This window comes from Loxodonta africana, chromosome 3 (assembly GCF_030014295.1).
Source record: "Loxodonta africana isolate mLoxAfr1 chromosome 3, mLoxAfr1.hap2, whole genome shotgun sequence".
NCBI lineage: Eukaryota > Metazoa > Chordata > Mammalia > Proboscidea > Elephantidae > Loxodonta > Loxodonta africana.
Genome location: NC_087344.1, coordinates 180,878,561 through 180,898,331, shown reverse-complemented (window position 1 = coordinate 180,898,331; position 19,771 = coordinate 180,878,561). Strand labels below are relative to the sequence as shown.

General features: G+C 43.6%; 1 protein-coding gene across 11 annotated transcripts; it reads right to left on the bottom strand.

The window, feature by feature from the left end:
* Positions 1-571: 571 nt before the first annotated feature.
* Positions 572-19,735, bottom strand: PRUNE1 (prune exopolyphosphatase 1). Of its 11 annotated transcripts, none has more exons than XM_023547342.2 (10): positions 18,306-19,735; positions 17,803-17,948; positions 16,831-17,706; positions 12,611-12,828; positions 11,694-11,896; positions 9,907-10,091; positions 9,256-9,414; positions 8,053-8,147; positions 5,391-5,549; positions 581-2,709 (listed from the first exon to the last, which is right to left on the bottom strand). In XM_023547342.2, the coding sequence occupies exons 4-10, from the start codon at positions 12,647-12,649 to the stop codon at positions 2,281-2,283; spliced, it is 1,269 nt and encodes a 422-aa protein (XP_023403110.2). In that variant the 5' UTR covers positions 12,650-12,828; positions 16,831-17,706; positions 17,803-17,948; positions 18,306-19,735; the 3' UTR covers positions 581-2,280. The 11 variants fall into 11 exon arrangements, with proteins under 11 accessions (XP_023403117.2, XP_023403110.2, XP_064138630.1 ...); XM_064282560.1 differs by having other exon boundaries at positions 12,611-12,703; XM_064282559.1 differs by having other exon boundaries at positions 12,611-16,948; positions 17,619-17,706.
* Between the last annotated feature and the right edge of the window lie 36 nt (positions 19,736-19,771).

Below are 19,771 nucleotides of genomic sequence, written 5' to 3'. Positions count from 1 at the left end.
CATTTCCTGTTTCCAATAAGCAAGGCAATACTTACCCAAGATCTACTGCCTTTTCTCCTGCCTCTTGTATCGTTTCCATCTTCACAAGTCTTCTGTCTCCTTTAAACACTTGGGGTTGTCGGGGAGCTGGTTGTCCCAGCTCCCCAACACTTCCGTACCCTTTTTCTCTGTCTCCACTGCTGTTTCTGTTGCTTCACAGGATGAGGGAGGTGTAGAAGGGAGGTAAACGCATCTTCAAACAGGTTTTGCCACCTTCCCTCCCAAGGAGCTGGTTTGCCCAAGAGAAACCCTGCCTCCTGTGTGGGGGCGGGTTTTGGGGAGGAGAGAGCATTTCCTAGGATGGCTAGTCTTCGTAAGGCAATTTGTTCTCCTTCCCAGATCCCTATAGGGTCGCTGAGTCAGAATCAACTCGATGGCAATGGGTTTGGTGTTTTTTTTTTTTTTTTTTTGGATAACCTTCTGGAAGCTGATTTTTTAAAAAAAAGGGGGCAGTAGAAACCATTTTGGCTATAAGACTATTTTAGGCCTATTTTTCAGGCATAAGCCAAATTGGGGAGTGAGAAGTATAAGAAGAGTTCTGGAAGAAGAAACAAATTAAAGGCTGAGGATGAGGGGAGATGGAAGCCTGCTGCTCCTTATTCCCAAAAGGGGTTGTCAGGAGGAAGAGGGGGTATGAGTCTTTAGGAGGCTGAAAAATTATCAGAGGGAAAGGCCTCATTACAGTGGTAAAAACAGACAATAAGACCCCAAACAGGAAAAGAATATTTAATACTTTAACAAAATGCAAAATAAAGTACCCAAGTTACAAAACATAAATTCCTTTGGTTCAGTGATTACACCACTATTTTTACCTTCCAAATGACTACAGACATCATCCCTTCAAAGTGAACTCAGACTGTCCCCCTCACAGTAGAAGATGTCATGCCAAAACCATCCGATACACTAATGTTCAGTGAAGTTGTTGGCAACCTACATGGACTAGAGCTGTGGGGTAAGACAAGGAGGGATGACTTGGTCTAAAGAAAAAAGGGAGACTTTACGCATGCAGAACAAATCAGTGGGAGAGAGCTCTTTGTTGGGTCGCTATGGTGAGTCATAATTCTGAACATGCTACATGAGGCCAAGTCCCTTGGTATGATCACACATAAATACACACAACTCAGTGACCCTGGCCATTCCCAGAGAAGACAGAAGAAAAATACAGAGAAGCAGAAGAAAGAAAAGATGGCAGCAAGAGGCAGATCACAGAATACCAGAGAACATCTAATCCAAACCTTTAATTTACAGATGGGCAAAGTCAGATCCGGAGACGTGAAGTGTCTTGCCAAAAGACACACAGTCATGGCAGTCAGTATTAGAATCCAGCTACTCCATGCTGTCTTTTAATATGAGCAAGAAGTGAAGAGAAAGAGATGGACAAGAAAGTGGTAGACCTGCTAAGGCAGGGAACAGAGCCAGGGCTCTCATTCCAGTTCTGTTGTCTTTTGGGAAGAATGCCTATGAGATCTAATGGCCTTCCTGGGTGCCTGCTGGACTCTCAAGAACCAGGGGTCTTCAGGGTTCCTGTGGCTCTGGAACAGAATAAGCTAAAGAACCTGAGAGTCAGGCCACCTGATTAGGATGGAAGATAATGGCCTCCAATCTGCTACCAAACAAGATCTAGAAGAGTCACAGCAAGGTCAGAAATGGAAATTCAGCCATCTCTGAATCAAACACCATTAACTAACTGAGGGCAGAAAGAAGAGTCATGGAATGGGAAATCTGCTAAAGGCTGAAAACTGGAGCAAGAGTCTCATTCTACTTTCTATCTAGATTCAAGTAGGTATTCAATAAATATTTGAATGAGTACACAAATAAATGAATAAAATGGAGATAATCAATGATTGTACGGCTCTATATGACATTAGTTCTGTTCAAGATCCTTGCTGAGGCCACACTGGGGGTACACATTCTTTTTGTCCCATTCTGTTGGCACTGTATGTGTATTGCATTGTGCCCCTGGGTAATGAAATAGAGAAAAGTCAGTGCAGATTTAAAGAATAAAATTAAATAATAACTAAATAATAACATCTGTTTGATTGGTAGAGATTGAGGGGAAGGTAGAAAGCCGTTTTTAAAGCAGCTGCTTTCTTTTACTTCTTCCTCCTCCCGGCTTTTATGAGAACAATACACCAGATCCTGGAGCAATGAAGACAGAGTTGCTGAAATCTCCAAACATCTCAAAACATGCATTTGAAGTGGGTTAAGAAACTTTCCCATTCTCCCCTCCCCTCCCAACAGTCAATTCTTTGATAGGGAGGCGGTGGTCGACCGTGACAGCGAGATCTGGCTGCATTTCTCAAAGATGGCCTCAGCTGAGAGCTTAGGCAGTCCCTGATCCAGAGGGCACTCATCCACCAAACTGTTCATAGGTGTTGGGGGCAATGGAGGGTCTTCCTCATCTTGACTCACTCCAGGAATCAGGGAGTTACCTGCCCTGTTCATTTCCTTGTCCACCTGCTCCCTGGACACACCCACTATTTCAGGTGGCCCAGCAGGGATCTGCATGGAGTCCAAATATGCTGACAGGGCTTCCTGGAGCAGAGGCAGGAGCTTCTTTCGGGAGACCTGGGTGTTGCCTTGAAGATAGGCTTGGAGGTTAGGATGGGTGCTTGGGATAGAAGTTAACTTCAGGGATGGAGCATCGGAGCGTTCCAGGACTCCGCAGATCTGAAAAAGAAACAAGAACAGGGGAGTGATACTTAAGGTTGAGTAGCAAAGAGCCAAGGCTTCTAAAGTAGAGGCTTCCCTAACAGAGGAGAAAACCTTTTTTTGGTTAAGTCATCCAGAGTTCAGTTTTATTTCTCACAACAAAAGGAACCTCAGCTAATATACACAGTATTTTCGAAGCAGAAGAAACATTTGAGACCACATATTTCATTTTATAAACGAGGAACCCAAAGCTCAGAAATACTAAGAGTATTGTGCAAAATCATGCAGATAATAGCAGAGTCTGAACCAGAGCCCAGGTCCCCAGTTCCTAGCATAGAGTTGCTTCCAAGTATATTCTTGTGCTCACAAACCTGAACCCTAACTTTAGCTGGGAAAGAACTAGCATCTATCTTGTGGTCAGGGAAAGGGCAGAGGCAAAAAGAGTGAATAAACAAAGTGGGAGCAGGAGATACATAATATTGAGAAGTACCCAGGCATGGTGTCAAGTCTGGCTGCTTACAAGTATTATCTCATTTAACCCTCATAACAACCTTCTAAGATTGGTATTACTACTACCCCTATTTACAGGTGGAGAAACTGAGGCTTAGAGAGGTTAAGTTACTTGCCTAAGATAATAGTTAGTATGAAACAAAGCTGAAGACTCGATCCCAGGTCTGTCACCGAAGCCTGTGTTCTGAATCACTATATATATATATATATATTTTTTTTAATAATTTTTATTGTGCTTTAAGTGAAAGCTTACAAATCAAGTCAGTCTCTCACATATAAATTTATATACACCTTACTACATACTCCCACTTACTCTCCCCCTAATGTGTCAGCCCCATCCCTCCTTCTGGTCTTTCCTTTTGTGACCATTTTGCCAGTTTCTAACCCCCTCTACCCTCCCATCTCCCCTCCAGACAAGAGATGCCAACATAGTCTCAAGTGTCCACCTGATGCAAGTAGCTCACTCCTCATCAGCATCTCTTTCCAACCCACTGTTCAGTCCAATCCATGTCTGATGAGTTGGCTTCAGGAATGGTTCCTGTCCTGGGCCAACAGAAGGTTTGAGGTCCATGACCTCCAGGATTCTTCTAGTCTTAGTCAGACCATTAAGTCTGGTCTTTAATGAGAATTTGGGGTCTGCATCCCACTGTTCTTCTGCTCCCTCAGGGGTTCTCTGTTGTGCTCCCTGTCAGGGCAGTCATCGGTTGTGGCCGGGCACCATCTAGTTCTTCTGGTCTCAGGCTGATGCAGTCTCTGGTTCATGTAGCCCTTTCTGTCTCTTGGGCTCATAATTACCTTGTGACCTTGGTGTTCTTCATTCTCCTTTGATCCAAGCTAAATCACTATATTATACTACCCCTAACATATCATGCTTGGCTGCTAACCAAAATGTTGGTGGTTCGTGTCCACCCAGAGGTGCCCTGGAAGAAAGGCCTGATGATCTACGTCTGAAAAAGCAGCCATTGAAAATCCCGTGGAGCACAGTTCTACTCTGACACACATGGGGTGCCATAAGTCAGAATCAACTTGATGGTAACTGTTTTTTTTTTTTAACTGGAAAATCAGAGGAAGAGCGGAGATGGCGAGGTAGACCATAAAAAAGGGCCTCATGTTTCCCAGCACAAAGGCAGCCTGGGCGGTGGCAGAGTTCTCAGGCAGCCACACAGCTTCAGAGGAGCAGCACAGAGGGATGAGATTCAGGAAGGCTGGGAGAAGCACTTCTTGTGTCAAAGCACCCCTTCCTTCATGATATTATTAGGAATAGCCACCATTTACCAGGTGCTTCCTTTGTGCCTAGCAATATACTTTACATATAGTATGTTTAATTAGCGCATCAGACCAATGAGGTAGGTACTGTTATGCAATTTATAGATGAGGAAATAGACTCAGAGGTTAACTGACTTGTCTTAGCCCAAAGAGCTAGTTAAGTGGCAGAAAATAAGTCTGGGACAGAAAAGCAAGTCTATCTGACTTTCCACAACGCCAAACTACCTTCCACAGAATGAAATTACATTTGCTTCCTGAAAGAAAAGAGAAGTGGGAGAGGGCAGACATACCTTTTGTGGGTGAAAAAGTTTACCTGGCGGTGTTCAGTAACCTTCACACAGCCCAAGCAAATCAGCCCCTGGACTGCCTTAAGTCCATTTTAAAATTCTTCCCTGAGTTAATCAGTAACCAAGAGAGAAGCAGAAGGGAGAAGAGATGGGGAAAGGTGGCCAAACGCAAGGTTCGGAAAGAAAACATACCTCTACAAGATGGCTTCTCTACAGAGTTCTCACTCTAGAGAGCAATCATGAATCCCTGAATGCTAAGGAGTAGAAAAGGTCTCTCTTGTGTTTCCAGTCTTTAAGGCAGTACAGTAGGAAGAAAAGAACTCGTTTTCAGGGGTGAGGAATTAATGAAAAATCAAGTTCTAACTACAGATTTATAACAGTTCCTTCTGAGTAGGAATTATGTCTCTAATTCTCTTTGGAATCCCCCTTTCTCAACAACATTCTGATTAAGGCGATTCACACATATATATATACATTTTTTTTTTGACTGGAAAAAAGGATGAGAGGAATTCTGGAAATGAGCCAAGGGACCCCTGTATAAATCAAAGAATGAAGGGGAGGTCCTTACAGAACAGAGTCTTGCTTAGACGCAGGGCTCTGCAGGGCCTTCAGGTTGGAGCAGGGATGGAGACTCACCGTCATTCGCAGCGCCACGTGGGGACAGAAAATAGCCAACTGCCGCACTGGCTCGTTGTTCATGTTGAAAAAGATAGTCATGGCGACCAGGACATCATAGCTGTGAGCCTGGCAGAAGGCATGGAGATCTGCAATGAGGCCAGACCTCTGCAGAAAGGCCTGAAAGACAGGAAATAACGAGAGGATGAAGGCTGCAGCTGGACCCTCCTTGTCACCATCAACTAAAAAATCTCTGTGAAGGACTTGTGCTCCATAAAAAAACATGTCTAGTATTTACTTTGCGGTATCTGTGTACTGGGAGGCAATGTGGTAGAATGGGGAGAACAAATCCTTTGGGTTTAGGCAGAATTGGTGTAAAACCAGCTCCATTACCTACTTAACTACATGATCAAGGAGCTCTATTAATCTCCCTGCACCTTAGTTTTCTCATCTGTAAAATGAGGATAAAACACTTGCCAAAGATTGTTTTAAGATTAAAAATGATAAAATATGTAAAGTGCTTGGCATATACAAGGCTCTGCAGCTCTTGCAGTCAACAGGCAAGGTCTTTGCCTTGTGGATATTTTTATTCTAAAACAGAGCAGTGGTGCATACAAATAAGAACAGACATGTGACAAATGCATCCTTGGCTCCTCCTTATTTGCCAATCTATATTCTTCTCCAAAATCTAGCAGTATTTTCTCCAATGAATGATACCACCAGTACTTTGGGATCATGACTTCTCTTTATCCTTGGCATTTCTAATATATCATCCTGTACTGTGGTTACACTGCTTAGCAAGCCTTTTATGTTCTTATGTTGGTTTCCCATACTAGGTTATGAGTCTCAGGGGAAGAGGCCATGCTATTTTATTTATCTAGTTTTTTTCCCTATAGTATTTAGTGGAAAGCTGTGCAAAGCATGATGGTATGTGCTCAGATCAGGCTGCTGAATGATATAAACCAATACAACATGAAACTAGGTATTAAAATACCGAATCAGTAGAAAAGGTGAGCTATAAACCCATACCAACTGATTCTCCCTATATAGCATCAAGCGCAGTGCCTGGTACAGTGTTCAATAACAGTAGCAATAATTATTATTATTTTTGCCCTGAGCCAGCAGTCTGTCTTAATATTTCTGGTTTAGTAGGCAGCAAAATAGACTAATTTTTTGTTGTTCTGAGAACTTTTTTTTAATAAGCTCTTCTTTTTTTGTGATAAACTATATAACACAAAATGTTTGCTATTTCAACCATTTTTATGTGTACAATTCAGTAGCATTAATGGCTCACCTTTTCCATCGACTAGCTATAGTGCATCACTCTGTATAGTGAGAATTCTGTACAGAAGCGATCAAGTAGAGGTTTCTTTTCCTTCCTAACCTTTCCTGGTTGGAAATAATAGCACCAACCTCACAGGGTTGTTGGAGGGACTGAATGAGATATTGCAGGTAAGGTACTTAACACAGTACCCAGCGTATAGAAAGTGCTCAATAAATGTCAGGTGACATTATCATCATCATAAGTATTGATGGACATATAATTGTAAATTCAATCTGATACACTAATCACATGCATAGACTTTATGATATGTTAATTTTAATATAAGGAGCCCTGGTGGTGCAGCGGTTAAAGTGATTGGCTGCTAACTGAAAGGTCGGCAGTCTGAAACCACCAGCACGGCTCCGAGGGAGAAGATGTGGCAGTCTGCTTCCATAGAGATTTACAGCCTTGGAAGCCCTGTGGGGTCACTATGAGTCAGAATCGACGTGACAGCAGTGGGTAATTTTAATACACTTTATAATTAAATGTTGCTCTTGATGGTGTTAAAACAAACACCATTATCAAAGTTATCTCATTCACCCATCCAACAAAATTTACTGGGCATCCCCTATGTGCAGGCACTGTCAAAGGTGTGGGAGATACAGCAGAAACAAAAGAAATGGGATTCCTGCCCTGGTGGAGCTGAGAAACTAATGAAAGAAGACAGACAATAGGCAAGGAAAACCATGAAACCAGGTAATTTCAGAGTGTTAAGTGCTACAGAGAAAACAAAACGAGATTAAGTGCTAGAGATTTTTGAGCACGAGAGACATTATTTCAGTTCGGGTGGTCAGCAAAAATCTCTCAAAAGGAGAAACATCTGAGCTGAGACCTGAGTGAAAAGGAGGAGCCAGCTTTGCAAAGGGAAAAAGGAAGTGCAAAGGCCCTGAGTTGGGAATGAGCTTAGTGGTTCTGAGGGACAGAAAGAAGATGAGTGTGGCTGTAGTACTGTGAGTACAGGCACAGGCTGGAATGAAGTGAGGCCACAGAGAAAGACAAGGGCCAGACCAAGTAGGGCTCTGTGAACCACAGTAAGGCATATAGATTTTATTAGAAGTACGATGAGAAGACAATGAAGGGAGGGGACTGATATGATCTGATTTATGTCTTAAAAAGATCACTCTGGCCACTGTGGAGAAAACTGTCTGCAGGGATGCAAAAGTGGAGGCTGTTACAGGTGAGAGATGACAGACTATGGCGGTTACAGTAGAGAAGAGAGAAGTAGACAGGTATAAGATACATCTGGCAGGAGAGCCAGCAGGATTTGTTGATAAACTGGGTAAATTTGGAATGAGGAGTAAGGTTACATACATAATTAGATGATTTCTCTCCCAATCCATATCCACACCTTGCTCTTACCTCCAAATCCATATATATTGTGCTAATGGCCACCTTGGTGCCTTGTCTGTAGATGGTCTTCTGGTCCTTTCTCAGCATCTGCTCAGTGGTCAGTCCTAGAAAGTGGATATGAGACTAGGAATCAAACAGAAGAGCCCAGGGTCCCAAGACTGGGAAGTGGAGGATACCAAGATGGGTCAAAGAAGAAGAAAAACAATGGGGCAATGAATGGGAGGGAGATAACTGAAAATGTAATTATATGATCAAAAACCACTTGAGATAACTGAGTCACAATAGTTACCTTCAGAGAAAGGGACTTTGGAAAGAAGAGTAGAAGAAGAGAGGTTTTTACTTTTGCCCCTTTCTGTCTAATTTTAAATGTCTATCCCTATACAGAGCCCCAGTGGTACAGTGGTTAAGAGCTGTGGCTGCTAACCAAAAGGTCACCAGTTCAAATCCACCTGCCACTCCTTGGAAACCCTATGGGGCAGTTCTACTCTGTCCTACAGGGTCACTATGAGTTGGAATCAACTCGATGGAAACTGGTTTGGTTTTTTTTGCATTTATACATGTGGTACTTTTTTTTTTTTTTTATGTCAACAGGTGATAGCTGGGTAGAAATTTATGAAAGAGTTTTTGTTCTCTTCTTTTACCCTTTTCATGCTCATCCTAAATGTTTCTTCTGCCTCCCTAACTGACTACCTAGGTCTCACTCTGATAGTTTAGTATTCTTTCAGTATATTTTATTTATATATCCAATATTCTCTGATTAGACTGGAAACCTATGAGACTCTTTAATATATTCCTCCTCATCCTGCCCAAGAGCCTGGATAGAACAATCCAGTAAATGACAGATCAGTTCATGATCAAACTCACATGCTATGTACTTTCTCTCTGGCTTAGTGTTAATTATAAAACACTATGCATGCCCTGACATTGTTTTAATGGTGTTCAGGAATATAATACATGGCTTGCCCACCTGTTTTCTCACGTGATGAGGAGGGAAGTCATTTTAACACTCCTGGTGGTGCAGTGGTTAAAACACTTGGCTGCTAACTGAAAGGTTGTGGTTCAAACCCACCAGCCATTCCACGGGAGAAAAATGTGGCAGTCTGCTTCTGTATAGATTCACAGCCTTGGAAACCATATGGGGCAGAGTTCTGCTCTGTCCTAAAGGGTTGCTATGTGTCAGAATCGACTTCACAGCAATGGGTTTTTGGGTACCTGATACATCAAACTTTGCCTTCTGCAGGGAATCAAAGATGTCACTTCTATTGGGGAGATCTGGGAAGAGAGCCTCCAGTTTCTCCACATATTTGCTGTCCTTCAGGGTTGCTTTTCCAATTTTAAGGTCCATGTTGACACAGTCCAGGATGATGGTTCCTGTGGAGAGGGGAGACTATGGAGCTCAAATCCTGTGGCCCTCCACTCACACCCACTACACACATAACCCTCAAACCAAACAGACATGGTACAGAGGAGACTGCATGCCAAACGCACTGAAAACAAAACAAAAAACTGGGACTGACTGTGTCCTATATAAAACCTCCCAAATCCAAACTAGAATGTATGCAGGGAAATGGGGGAAAGGTAGAAAGGAAACCTGAGCACCTCAATCCTTGGAGATTTTGCAGCCCAGTCAGAGAGACTGCCCCTTTTCAGTAGGCCGAATTCCATTAAAGAATCTTAATGAATTGGAAGAGACAGTCTAGCTCAACTCTAGTCTGATGCCTAACTGCTCCCTGAAGGAATCTCATCCTTTAGTATAGGCTGAGGCTTTGAGAGGGTATGATAAGGCTGGAAGACTTTTCTACTATCCCTCCTCTGGGATAGGAATCCAGGAACTAGTCAGGTAAAAAAAAAAACCATCCTCACCATGCAGAAGGGCTGCAGTTTGCCTGTCCAAGATCTCTGGTGCCCCCTGCAGGATTCTCTCAGTCACCAGGGTAGCGCAAGACCCCACCAGCTCGACTGAAACATGGCAGGGAGGGCAGTGTTTCTGCTCGATGGGCCGATGGTCTAGCACCTCTGCTACTGTCTCCTCTAGGGCTGTATCGCTTCTGTTGAGGAAGTGCAGAGAGGAAAGGAGAAAGACAGGTTGGGCACCTTAGCTGCTTCTAACCAATTTCCACCTCATACATGAAGGAAAATGCAGACACCTTAGGCAAACACGTAGACCTTTAGTCACTTCTACCTCTCAATTCTTTGATGTTGTAACTCAAGTCACTTTTAAGTAGTATATAAGTGAGTTTGGTAAATTATCTACCGCAAATGTTATCCCAAACCACATTCTCTTGACACCCAACATCCTAAATCTCTCCTATTCCCTCAGTCCATAGAATTCCCAAACCACACAAGCCACCAGGTCCTGTGGCTTCTATCTCATTAATAATTCCTATATATTCTCTTCTTTACAACTGTCTGCTATTACCTTATTCCAACCCTCATTCTATTTTCTCTGGACTCTTCTAACAGTCTTTTAACCAATCGCATGCATCCAGTCTCGAGCCCTCAGAAGCTGTCCTCTACAAAGCTACCTGAGTAATCACTCGAAAATACAAATTTAATTCTGTTAGGACCCTCAATAAATAATAATTAATAGTAGTTCCCCAATGTCCTCGATAAAAATCCAATCTCCTTAGCAGGGCCTACAAGGCCTCCATGATCTGCCCCTGCCTACCTCTCTAGTCTTATCTTTTTTCTATGGTCTATTTCTCCCTCACATTTTATGCTCCAGCCATGCAAAACAAATTCCAGTCCCCCTAACTCACCAGGCTATTTCATGCCTGCCTGCCTTTGCTTATGTTAATTACTCCCTCTGCCTGGAATGCCTTTCCTAACTACCTTCCCTTGCCTAGTCACTGAGCAAACATCTAGATCTCTTGCAGAACTTAGATCAAGGGTCAACTCTGGTAGGAAGCCTTTCCTGATGCCTACTACTCCCCTCTGGTATAATCATTCACTCCATCCTTTGTGCACCTACTGTCTGTCCCCTAGAGTGACAGTTATCACTCACCTCTATCACCTAGCTCCCTCTTGGGGATGGGGACTCTGTCTCACTTTCATCCTCTAAATAAAAGTTCATTAATGAGTGAATGGATGGATGGGTTAGTGTACTTAGGGTATCTTCTGCCAATGTTCTGATACAACCACAGTTTACTCCAGGAAAAAATAGACATTTTAATACTAGCAGAAGCCAGACAGACTTAGGAAGATATTATACTAGTGTTGCTTTTTACCAGTCCTAAATTAGGGGTAGAATTAATACAGGTGTGCACACTTGTTAAACAGACACCAATGAGATACTTACAGACTCTCCATAACACATTATTCTGAAGCCACCAAGCGTTTATGTAGAAAATGCTTTTGTTAACTTTGTATTACAATAAATCTGTCACAAAATCTTAAAATAATGATACCAAAAGTAGATTTAAATGATTTCTGAATTATCCTTTAGTTTGAACTCCCCATGTTTTTATTTCTTTTTACTACTTGCGTAACTGTAGACTGGACAATATTTTCTGTATCTAGTATGACCCATCAACTACAATCAGCCTGTGAGATCCCAGAAAGCAAAAATTCTTCCTTCCTTCCTCTATATCTGACTCATCAGAGCCCAGCGTAACACACGATCAATATCAACTTAACTTTCTCCCACTTACTTGGGTAAGACGTGATGGTCAACAAGGATGAGGGTGAGCTGGCCAGCCTGGTGTAGTGCATGGAGGTCAATCTCATCCCGGAAAATCAAGATGGACTCTGGAATGTGAACCTTCTGAAGAAAGAAGACGTTGTCACCTCGTAGAGGTAGCTCGGAACGTTTTATATTTAAAACTGGCACAAAGACCTCCTCAGCCTCCGTAGTCTGGAAAGGAAAGTGAGAAGAAGGTATTATGATTTTCGGAAAAAGTAACAAGACTGTTGGGACCAAGGGAGCCATGGATTTTGAGTAATTTACTAACTTTCTCAAAGTTATGATTACTAAGTCTATAAAAATGAAAAGTATGACTCTTACCCTCCATCCTTCTTAGTAATGACATGACAGTCAACAAGATAACAAATGGAAAAGACCTAGTTCTAGATACTGCCGAAAAGACTTACTAGTCCTGAAGAAGTGACCCGGGCAAGAGAAATACACGGTGCATCACTGGTACCCATAAGGAACTCAATAATAAACTGAATGCTGCTTCGTGGTTTACAAATCCTTTGAGATACATTTATTCATTTGATCCTCACAGTAATACTGTAAAATATTATCATTTTAGATTTGACATATGGTGACATAAGACTCAGCAAAGTTAAGCAATTTAACTTACTCAAGGCTAAATGCTGGCAAGCGGCAAAACTGGGTCTTGAATCCAAATCTTTTCATTCTAAGGGACTCTGTTCCTAGGTACTCACCTTTACTAAAACCAAACCCATTGTCGTTGAGTTGACTCCAACTCATAGCAACTCTATAAGACAGAGTGGAAGTACCCCACAGGGTTTCCAACGAGCGGCTGGTGGATTCCAACGGCCTACCTTTTGGTTAGCAGCCTGAGCTCTTAACCACTGTGCCACCAGGGCTCCAGGTACTCACCTTTGCCAGGTAAAAAGCCAGAGCGAGAGCAGACACCATGGAGTCCAGGTCACAGGCTTCATTTCCCAGTACAACATGTAGAGGTCGGGACTCCTGGAGAGATAGGAGAGTGGGAAACTAACAAAAGTATCTCTACCAATTCCCACTTACTTTATACTCTTGTAGGGCTTCACACACATCCTCTCATCGATCTTCCTGGAGGAGATAAGTCAGAGAACCTCGAGAGAACATACGCAGTTTAGCTAAGTCAAATACCCAGTTAGTGGAAAAATGTTCTTTCCTCTCTGTTACAGTCTCCTTAAATGCTAACTTACAGAAAAACAGCTGTAAATAACTCTATGATTTCTGATGTTTCTTTGGACACTTGAAGAGAAGTCAAAGGTAGAGCATTTGGGGTAGCTGCTTTGTTAACAAAGCCATGCTCTTGGGCATATCAATTCTGGCTTTTCCCATTTTCAAAACAGAGACAAAAATCCTTATACTTCTAAATCATGAGTCTAGGTGAAGAGACTTTGAATATAAGGGTGAAAACAAGATCTAGTCACTTATCAAGTTGTCCATGAAAACTCACCCTACACTGAGAAGCCTCAGCAATAACCAGATATAACCAACACCTTCCCCATGAGTCTGGGGCCGACTCAACATCAGTTAATAGCAACAACACATAAATGTATTCAAAAAAAAAAAAAAAAAGTTGCTGTTATTCGATTCCAACTCATAGCAACCCTAACAGAGTAGAACTGCCTTGTAAGGCTTCCAAGGAGCAGCCAGCAGATTTGAACTGCTGACCTTTTGCTTAGCAGCAGAGCTCTTAACCACTGTGCTACCAGGGCTCCAAATGTCCCCTAGGGGGCAAAATTGTCCCTAGCTGAGAACTACTGGTTATAAAAAGGTAAAAATCCATACACACCAGCTTTTTCAATAAAGGAACATTTGCTAGATGAAGAGTTTAGAAAAGTGGGAAGGCAGTTCAGAGGAGAAAAACACAGAAGGGAATGTAACCTTAGGAAATAAAGAGAATCTAGGGAAACCTAGAATCGTCTTCCCTGTGTAGGCCACCCCTCCTCCCCCAAACCAGACAGCCACAGCCAGAAAGGGGCAATTTTAGAAGACTTCTGGTGGAATAAGTTGCCCTATCTAGTTATTTTTATCTAGTTACTAGACAGGCTTTTGTTTTTAAACCACTCTCTCACACATGTCCTATTCCCACTAGAGAAGTATAAAAGGCAGAGGCTATTCTTTAGGGTTTGGGGCAAAGAGCCCCCGGGGGAAGTCGATGCTTAGGCTCTCCCCTGCATCCATTTCTCTAAGCCTATTTCAAGAGTGGGGCAGCTAAGGCCCCTGCATACTGAACAGCACAGGGGAGGAGACATTCTTTTTCAACATTAAACCCTTTTTCCAACATAATAAGAGAATTCTGTACCCAAGACCCCAGTCCTATAATAACCTCTCTCACTTGCAATTCCTCCTCCCGATACCAGAGAAGGCCCTCTCTGTTTCCTGGATACCAAGAACTGCCCAGATGGCTGAGGTCCAAAGTGACAGAAAAGCACTTGAGATAAGTGGCTGCAGAGATAACTCGCTCACTGAAGCATTAAGTGGGGGCACTATGTTCTCTAGAGAAGTACCTATACAAACACGAGAGGCCATATGTCCCTGACTCTGGAGAAAGAAGGTGAGAGGAACAGAGAAAATGCAGAACAAAAGGAGGAGACCTATTGCGGGACACAAAGGTGCCCTCAGAGAACCTTCCAAAACTCACTGAGATTAGTGCTGCTTCATCCCAAGCGACTGCTAAATCAAAATCAGTCAGATACCCAAGATCAAGAGAAAGCTAAGCAGAAAGTAGTCACCAAATACAACTTCATGGCTCTGAGGTGAGGAGAAATAATCCCTAATAGAAGGTGAATAACTAGCTTTCCCCTTGCGCTCAGCAAAGCCCAGACAGCAACTATAAGGCAGTAAAACAAAAGGAACTCCTAGCAAGTCTTGGCACAAGGGTGACCAAGGGAGGTGGTGGCATTCCTTTCCCCCGTCAGCACCCACTATCACCCAAACTGACTGGTTTATTCACCACCCCCAAAACATGATGTGCACATTCCCAGCTCTGCCCTTCTGCACTATTTGTTCTTCCTTCCTGAAGGCAGCAGAGGCGCCGTTTGAAAAGATCACAGGCTTTGGGGTTCAATCTTCGCTCTGCTTCTTATTGGTCTGGGACTTTGGCCTTTCTAAGCCTCATTTTCCTCATGCAAAAATGAGGATAGTACCGTAACCAATTTCATGGAGTAATGATGATGAAATGAGGCAGCACACAGGTGCCTGCTCTGTAAACAGTAGTTCCTTTCCATCTTCCTTCTCTACCCTTCTTTGTCCATTCAATAAAAACCCAAGAAACCAGACCTGTTGCCTTTGAGTCAACTTCGACTCATAGTGACCTTACAGGACAGAGTAGAACTGCCCCATTGGGTTCCCAAGACTGTAATCTTTACAGACAGAGCCCTGGTGGCACAGCAGTTAAGAGCTCAGCTGCTACCCAAAAAGTCGGCAGTTCAAATTCACCAGCTGCTCCTTGGAAATTCTATGGGGCAGTTCTACCCTGTCCTATGGGGTTGCTATAGGGTCGCTATGAGTCAGAATCGACTCAATGCCAACGGGTTTGGTTTTAATCTTTATGGAAGCAGACTGCCAAATCTTTCTCCCACAGAGCTGCTGGTGGTTTGAACCACCGACCTTTTGTTTAGCAGCCAAGCACTTTAACAACTGTGGCACCAGGGCTCCTTCTGTCCATTCAAGCCCAACCTAAATCCCTGTTCTTTGTGAAGCCTTCTCTGACCACCCAGGCCAGAGAAATTCTCTTGCTCTAACCTTCAGCTTCCACCACTTGTGGCTGTCATATGGCACTTAAATTCTACCTTAAGGGGCTCACTATTTCTTTACTGGCTTGTATCCCAAATCCTTATCCTGGCTTTTGAGTTGGGCGACTATATACTTGTCTTTCAAACTGGACACTTTTGAGAGTGCTACTAATGATTATGCTGGAGTAAACTAAGACTGTCTTGGCCAAACCAGGTGTATAGTTGCCCATTCTCTTCTTCATTTAGGAAAACACAAATAGCTCAGCCCCCATCCCACCCCCCACCAGCTGAAAACACAACCCAAAGAGCCTCAGTTTTATGCCCATCACAGGAAGAGTTCAGAGCAAATACAACTATACTTAGCAGCATGAGAAAACCTGAGTGGCAGATGGAAAAAATACAATCTGAGAGCCCACAAATCAATATAAACTTTTTCTTAAAAAAAGGGGAAAAAAAGACCCACTAGTAGGAATGACTCTTGTCCTGATATTTTCTTTGTCTATGGCTTTTTTTTTTTTTTTATGGCTTGGTTGGGAGGTAGAGGTAGTCTCTAGGGTTGGCACAGTAAGCCATTTCCCTTCTGAAGCTGAATATGGTCTGAAAATAGTGAATGAGGGAGACAAAAAAACAAAAGAAAAATGGAGACAAGAAGCCAGAGACTGAGAAGCCCTCCCAGGGAGAAAATGGAACCAGTGTCAGGGCCTCTAATTTCTAAAGACTGCAGGCTACTCCTGATTACTGCCTCATGCCTGAAAAGAGCAGAAAACACAGATCATCCAAAGGCTCCTGGATGAACGTCTAAACTTGAACGCAGCTCCACCATAAAGGTTTTTCTATAAGTGAAAGACGAGTCACCACAAATACGACACTTAAACAGAATTAGAAAAAAAAAATAGAACATCCTATAATCACTCTGGCAGAGACTGCTGAAAGTGTCTCTGGTATCAAATGCTAAAAATATGGTATCGACAGACTTGGCTGGCTTATCAGCTGTCTCTATCCTGTGCAAAAGTCAAGCGTTCCTGATCCCCTGAAAGCTATACTATATATAGCTTAACAGAAACCCTCAAATTTAACAGTGTCTCCATCTAAATCATGTCTTTCTTTACACAAGAAACCTATGGAATTAGATGGGGGAAAAAGAGAAAAGAAAATGGATCTTTTTCTTTTCTATTTTATATCCTCTTTGTATTTAAATTTTCTCGTATGTGCATTTACTACTTCCATAAATACAAGTGACCTAAGCTATTAGTGTTTACCTAGATGTCCTGCCACCATTTCACCCACTAACACTCCAAGGGTCGAGTTTTCTCATTTCTCCAGGCCCTGGCTAGCTGTGATGAGAACTCCAAGACACAATCTCACCGTCACCAGTTTGGAAAAAGGAAGACCTCGATCTTGCTCTTGGGGGATTCATGAAGGAAGAGAAAGGTCAGGTGACCAGCAACCCATAGTATTTTTCAGCTTCATATTGCAGAACCTGCTTTTGATATATTGGAGAAGATATATTGTTAACTGGGAGCCTCTGGATATATGCATGTAAAGAAATGCTATTTGGTGAGGTTTCAGGTTCAAGTGCTCTTTACCAAACAGTGTAAAAGACTGTTTTGGTAAAGAGTGGGGGAATCCAACAGCTTAGCACTTAGAATGGTGCCACAAAGCCTGTACATTAGTCCCCCAATGGGCTGTGGTGGAATCAGATGTAACCAAAACTTAATTGAGTCCAAACTGCTTTATGCATTAAAACAACTTCTTCAAAATTTGTATTTCACAAGAAAAAATGTGGTATAATTGGTATAAAAATGGACTGTAACTCCTATTCTTTAGTGAGACCATTTATGGAAGCAGCTGAGTCTGCTCCTCCAATTAGGTGACTTTTACGATTTTTTAAAGACCAGAATCTATTGCCCCGGGGGAATTTGTAGAGTTTAAGGCATTTGAGAAGGAAGTATAGTCAACCACCTGTCTAGGTTTCTTCTGGAGCAGTGTAACTTCGTGTAGAGGGGGCCTCAGGAAGCCCTCTCTGACCAGGCTTTTGCTGCTAACTGGGGATAGCAGCCTAATGCTGCATGAGCCGTCAGCATGGCCGGTGAGTCTAACTGGCTGAGAGAGTACCAAAAATAAACCACAGACCATTCAGAAGCCATGCTTACAGTTTTGATTCCAAACACACTTTGTGCTTACTCCTTCCAAGCAGGGGATTTTTATGTAATTTGTGTGCCTTAAGGCCAAGGAAGAAACCTGGAGGCAAAGGAATGCAGGTTTGGGTCAACAGATCCGCCTGATGTATACGTTTAGCTTAAAAACAGAGATTTAAAAGTAAAACACTGTAACTACCTCTTATCGAGAACGCGAGAACGCGTTTGGCCCACCAGAGAGAAACCGCTGCTCTGGAGAAATAAAGCCTTGAGCACTGGTTCCCTCGGTACCGCCGGAGTTCACCTGGAGGCCAGTGGGCCAAGCGAGGCCTCGTGAGTGGAAAACTGAGAGGGGCGGGGAGAAAGGAATCAACACACCTCCCAGGGCATGGCTGGTGGCGGTTCTTAAGCGAAATTGGCTCAGGAGACAGCAAGCAGAGGCTCCAATGCAGGACCCAGACCTACGGCTCCTCCTCCCTGCTCTCTCCCAAAGGCGGAGAGCCAAAAATCGGGAGACTGAGCACCATTCTCACCCTCCTGATCCAGGTTCTCGTTCCTCAGGCCCAGCCTGATCATATTCCAAGCCCCCTCCCCACGACTCGGTGTTCCCTCCACACGGACCTCGGGGCTGTCCAGATCCCCACATCTCCGTCCTTCCTGGACCCACGCTATTCCTTACAGTCACAGGCAAAGATCCGTTACCTGCAGAGCAGCTCGACAACCCTGCAGGTAGTCCTCCATGGTGAAGCCGAAGCTGGGCCGCTGCCCCTCGCCGAGGAGAGGTTACTTAAGTGAGCCCCGCCCCGGACTCTGGGCCAAGAGCCGAGAGTCAGGAGGCGGGACTCGAACTCGCCACGCGCCGATTTGGTCCCCGACCTGGGAGGAAATGCGTAAGCAGGCGCTCCAGTTGTCCGATGTCGCCCCGCCCCCAGGCGGCGGACACTAGATTCTTCACCCTGAGACTCATGGGACGCTTTAGGAGGCGCGAGGTGACTCGTGGCGCAGGGCATCCTGGGAAACGTAGTCCAGATACTCCGAAATACTCCCAAAAATTGGAAGAAAGGGAATTTTCCGAGATAACTCATTTGACACATAAATGTGTATGTGTCACAGTAACCCGTTTTTGTAGCTTCTTTCTTAGGTCAGGTTATTATAGAATCGTTCTATTATACATATTACACCGAGCTTCTTGTTGACATCTTAAATTATACGTGGCAAAAACAGCTCATTTTCCTTTCTCAAATTCTCCGCTTTACCAAACTAACACATTGCCACCGATTTGTGGTTGCCCACGCTAGAAAAAACATTAGTCTTTGTCCCGTCCTCTTAATACCGACAACCTTTTACCAATTCCTGATGCCTCTTTTTTACAAACGTGTAGCCTGTTTGTTCTACATCCTCGGCAAATGTTTCATCATTCCTTTCTTGGGTTGCTGTAACCTTGGTTCCTTGCTCCCTGACTCCCTAATTGTTCCAACTGCTCTTCCAGCTTTCAGAGTTGCTTGAAGCTTCACCCTGTGAGTAGAGTTTGGAGGGCCCTTCAGAATGTACAGTTGGGTTCCAACTCCCTTAACTGCCACCTTTCTGGCCCTACTGTAGTACAAAGTACTGCATATAAATGTACTCCCATTACCAAAATTTATTCCCCTCATTTTCTAATCCATCCCTTTGTTTCTCCAGTCTCACACCAGCTTTTCCAACTCCCCAAGTTGGGAATTAAGAGGCGGCGATTGATGAAAAGCTGAGGTCTGTGGTGGGAACCAGAGCATAGGAGTGTTGGATCTCTCTGCTGTGCCATGTTCCCAGATCCTGGGGCTTCTTTCACACTTTCTTCTGCATTACCAGGATTGCAGCCCAAACAATTTTCTTTCTAGGCTAAAGATGATACTGCAAGGACTTGGAAAGGAACCCTCTGAGGGCTCCAAAGGGACAGGAACAGGAATTTTTTACATTAAATTAATAAATAAGCAAATATGCTCTTTGACCCTGCTTCTGCGGATACAGAGCAAAGGACTGCCACACCGGGGGCAAGAGCCCAGATCCTACGGGCTGCTGCTGTCCAGCCCTGCTCCTTCCAACTCAGCAAGGGCACTTGCTCTACCCTATTCTCACCAGAGAGGCACAAGTGCTCCGTCCGCTCCAGCAGCAGGCGGAGGGAAGAGAAAAGG

What these genes read in the sequence shown, in the direction of transcription:
- PRUNE1 (XM_003409358.4), bottom strand. Translation starts at nt 18,344, where the DNA reads ATGGAGGACTACCTGCAGGGTTGTCGAGCTGCTCTGCAG. An exon ending in TGGCTTTTTACCTGGCAAAG is followed by an intron (nt 11,897 to 12,610) that starts GTGAGTACCTGG and finishes TTTCCTTTCCAG; the next exon opens with ACTACGGAGGCTGAGGAGGT. An exon ending in ACGTGGCGCTGCGAATGACG is followed by an intron (nt 2,710 to 5,390) that starts GTGAGTCTCCAT and finishes TTTCTTTTTCAG; the next exon opens with ATCTGCGGAGTCCTGGAACG.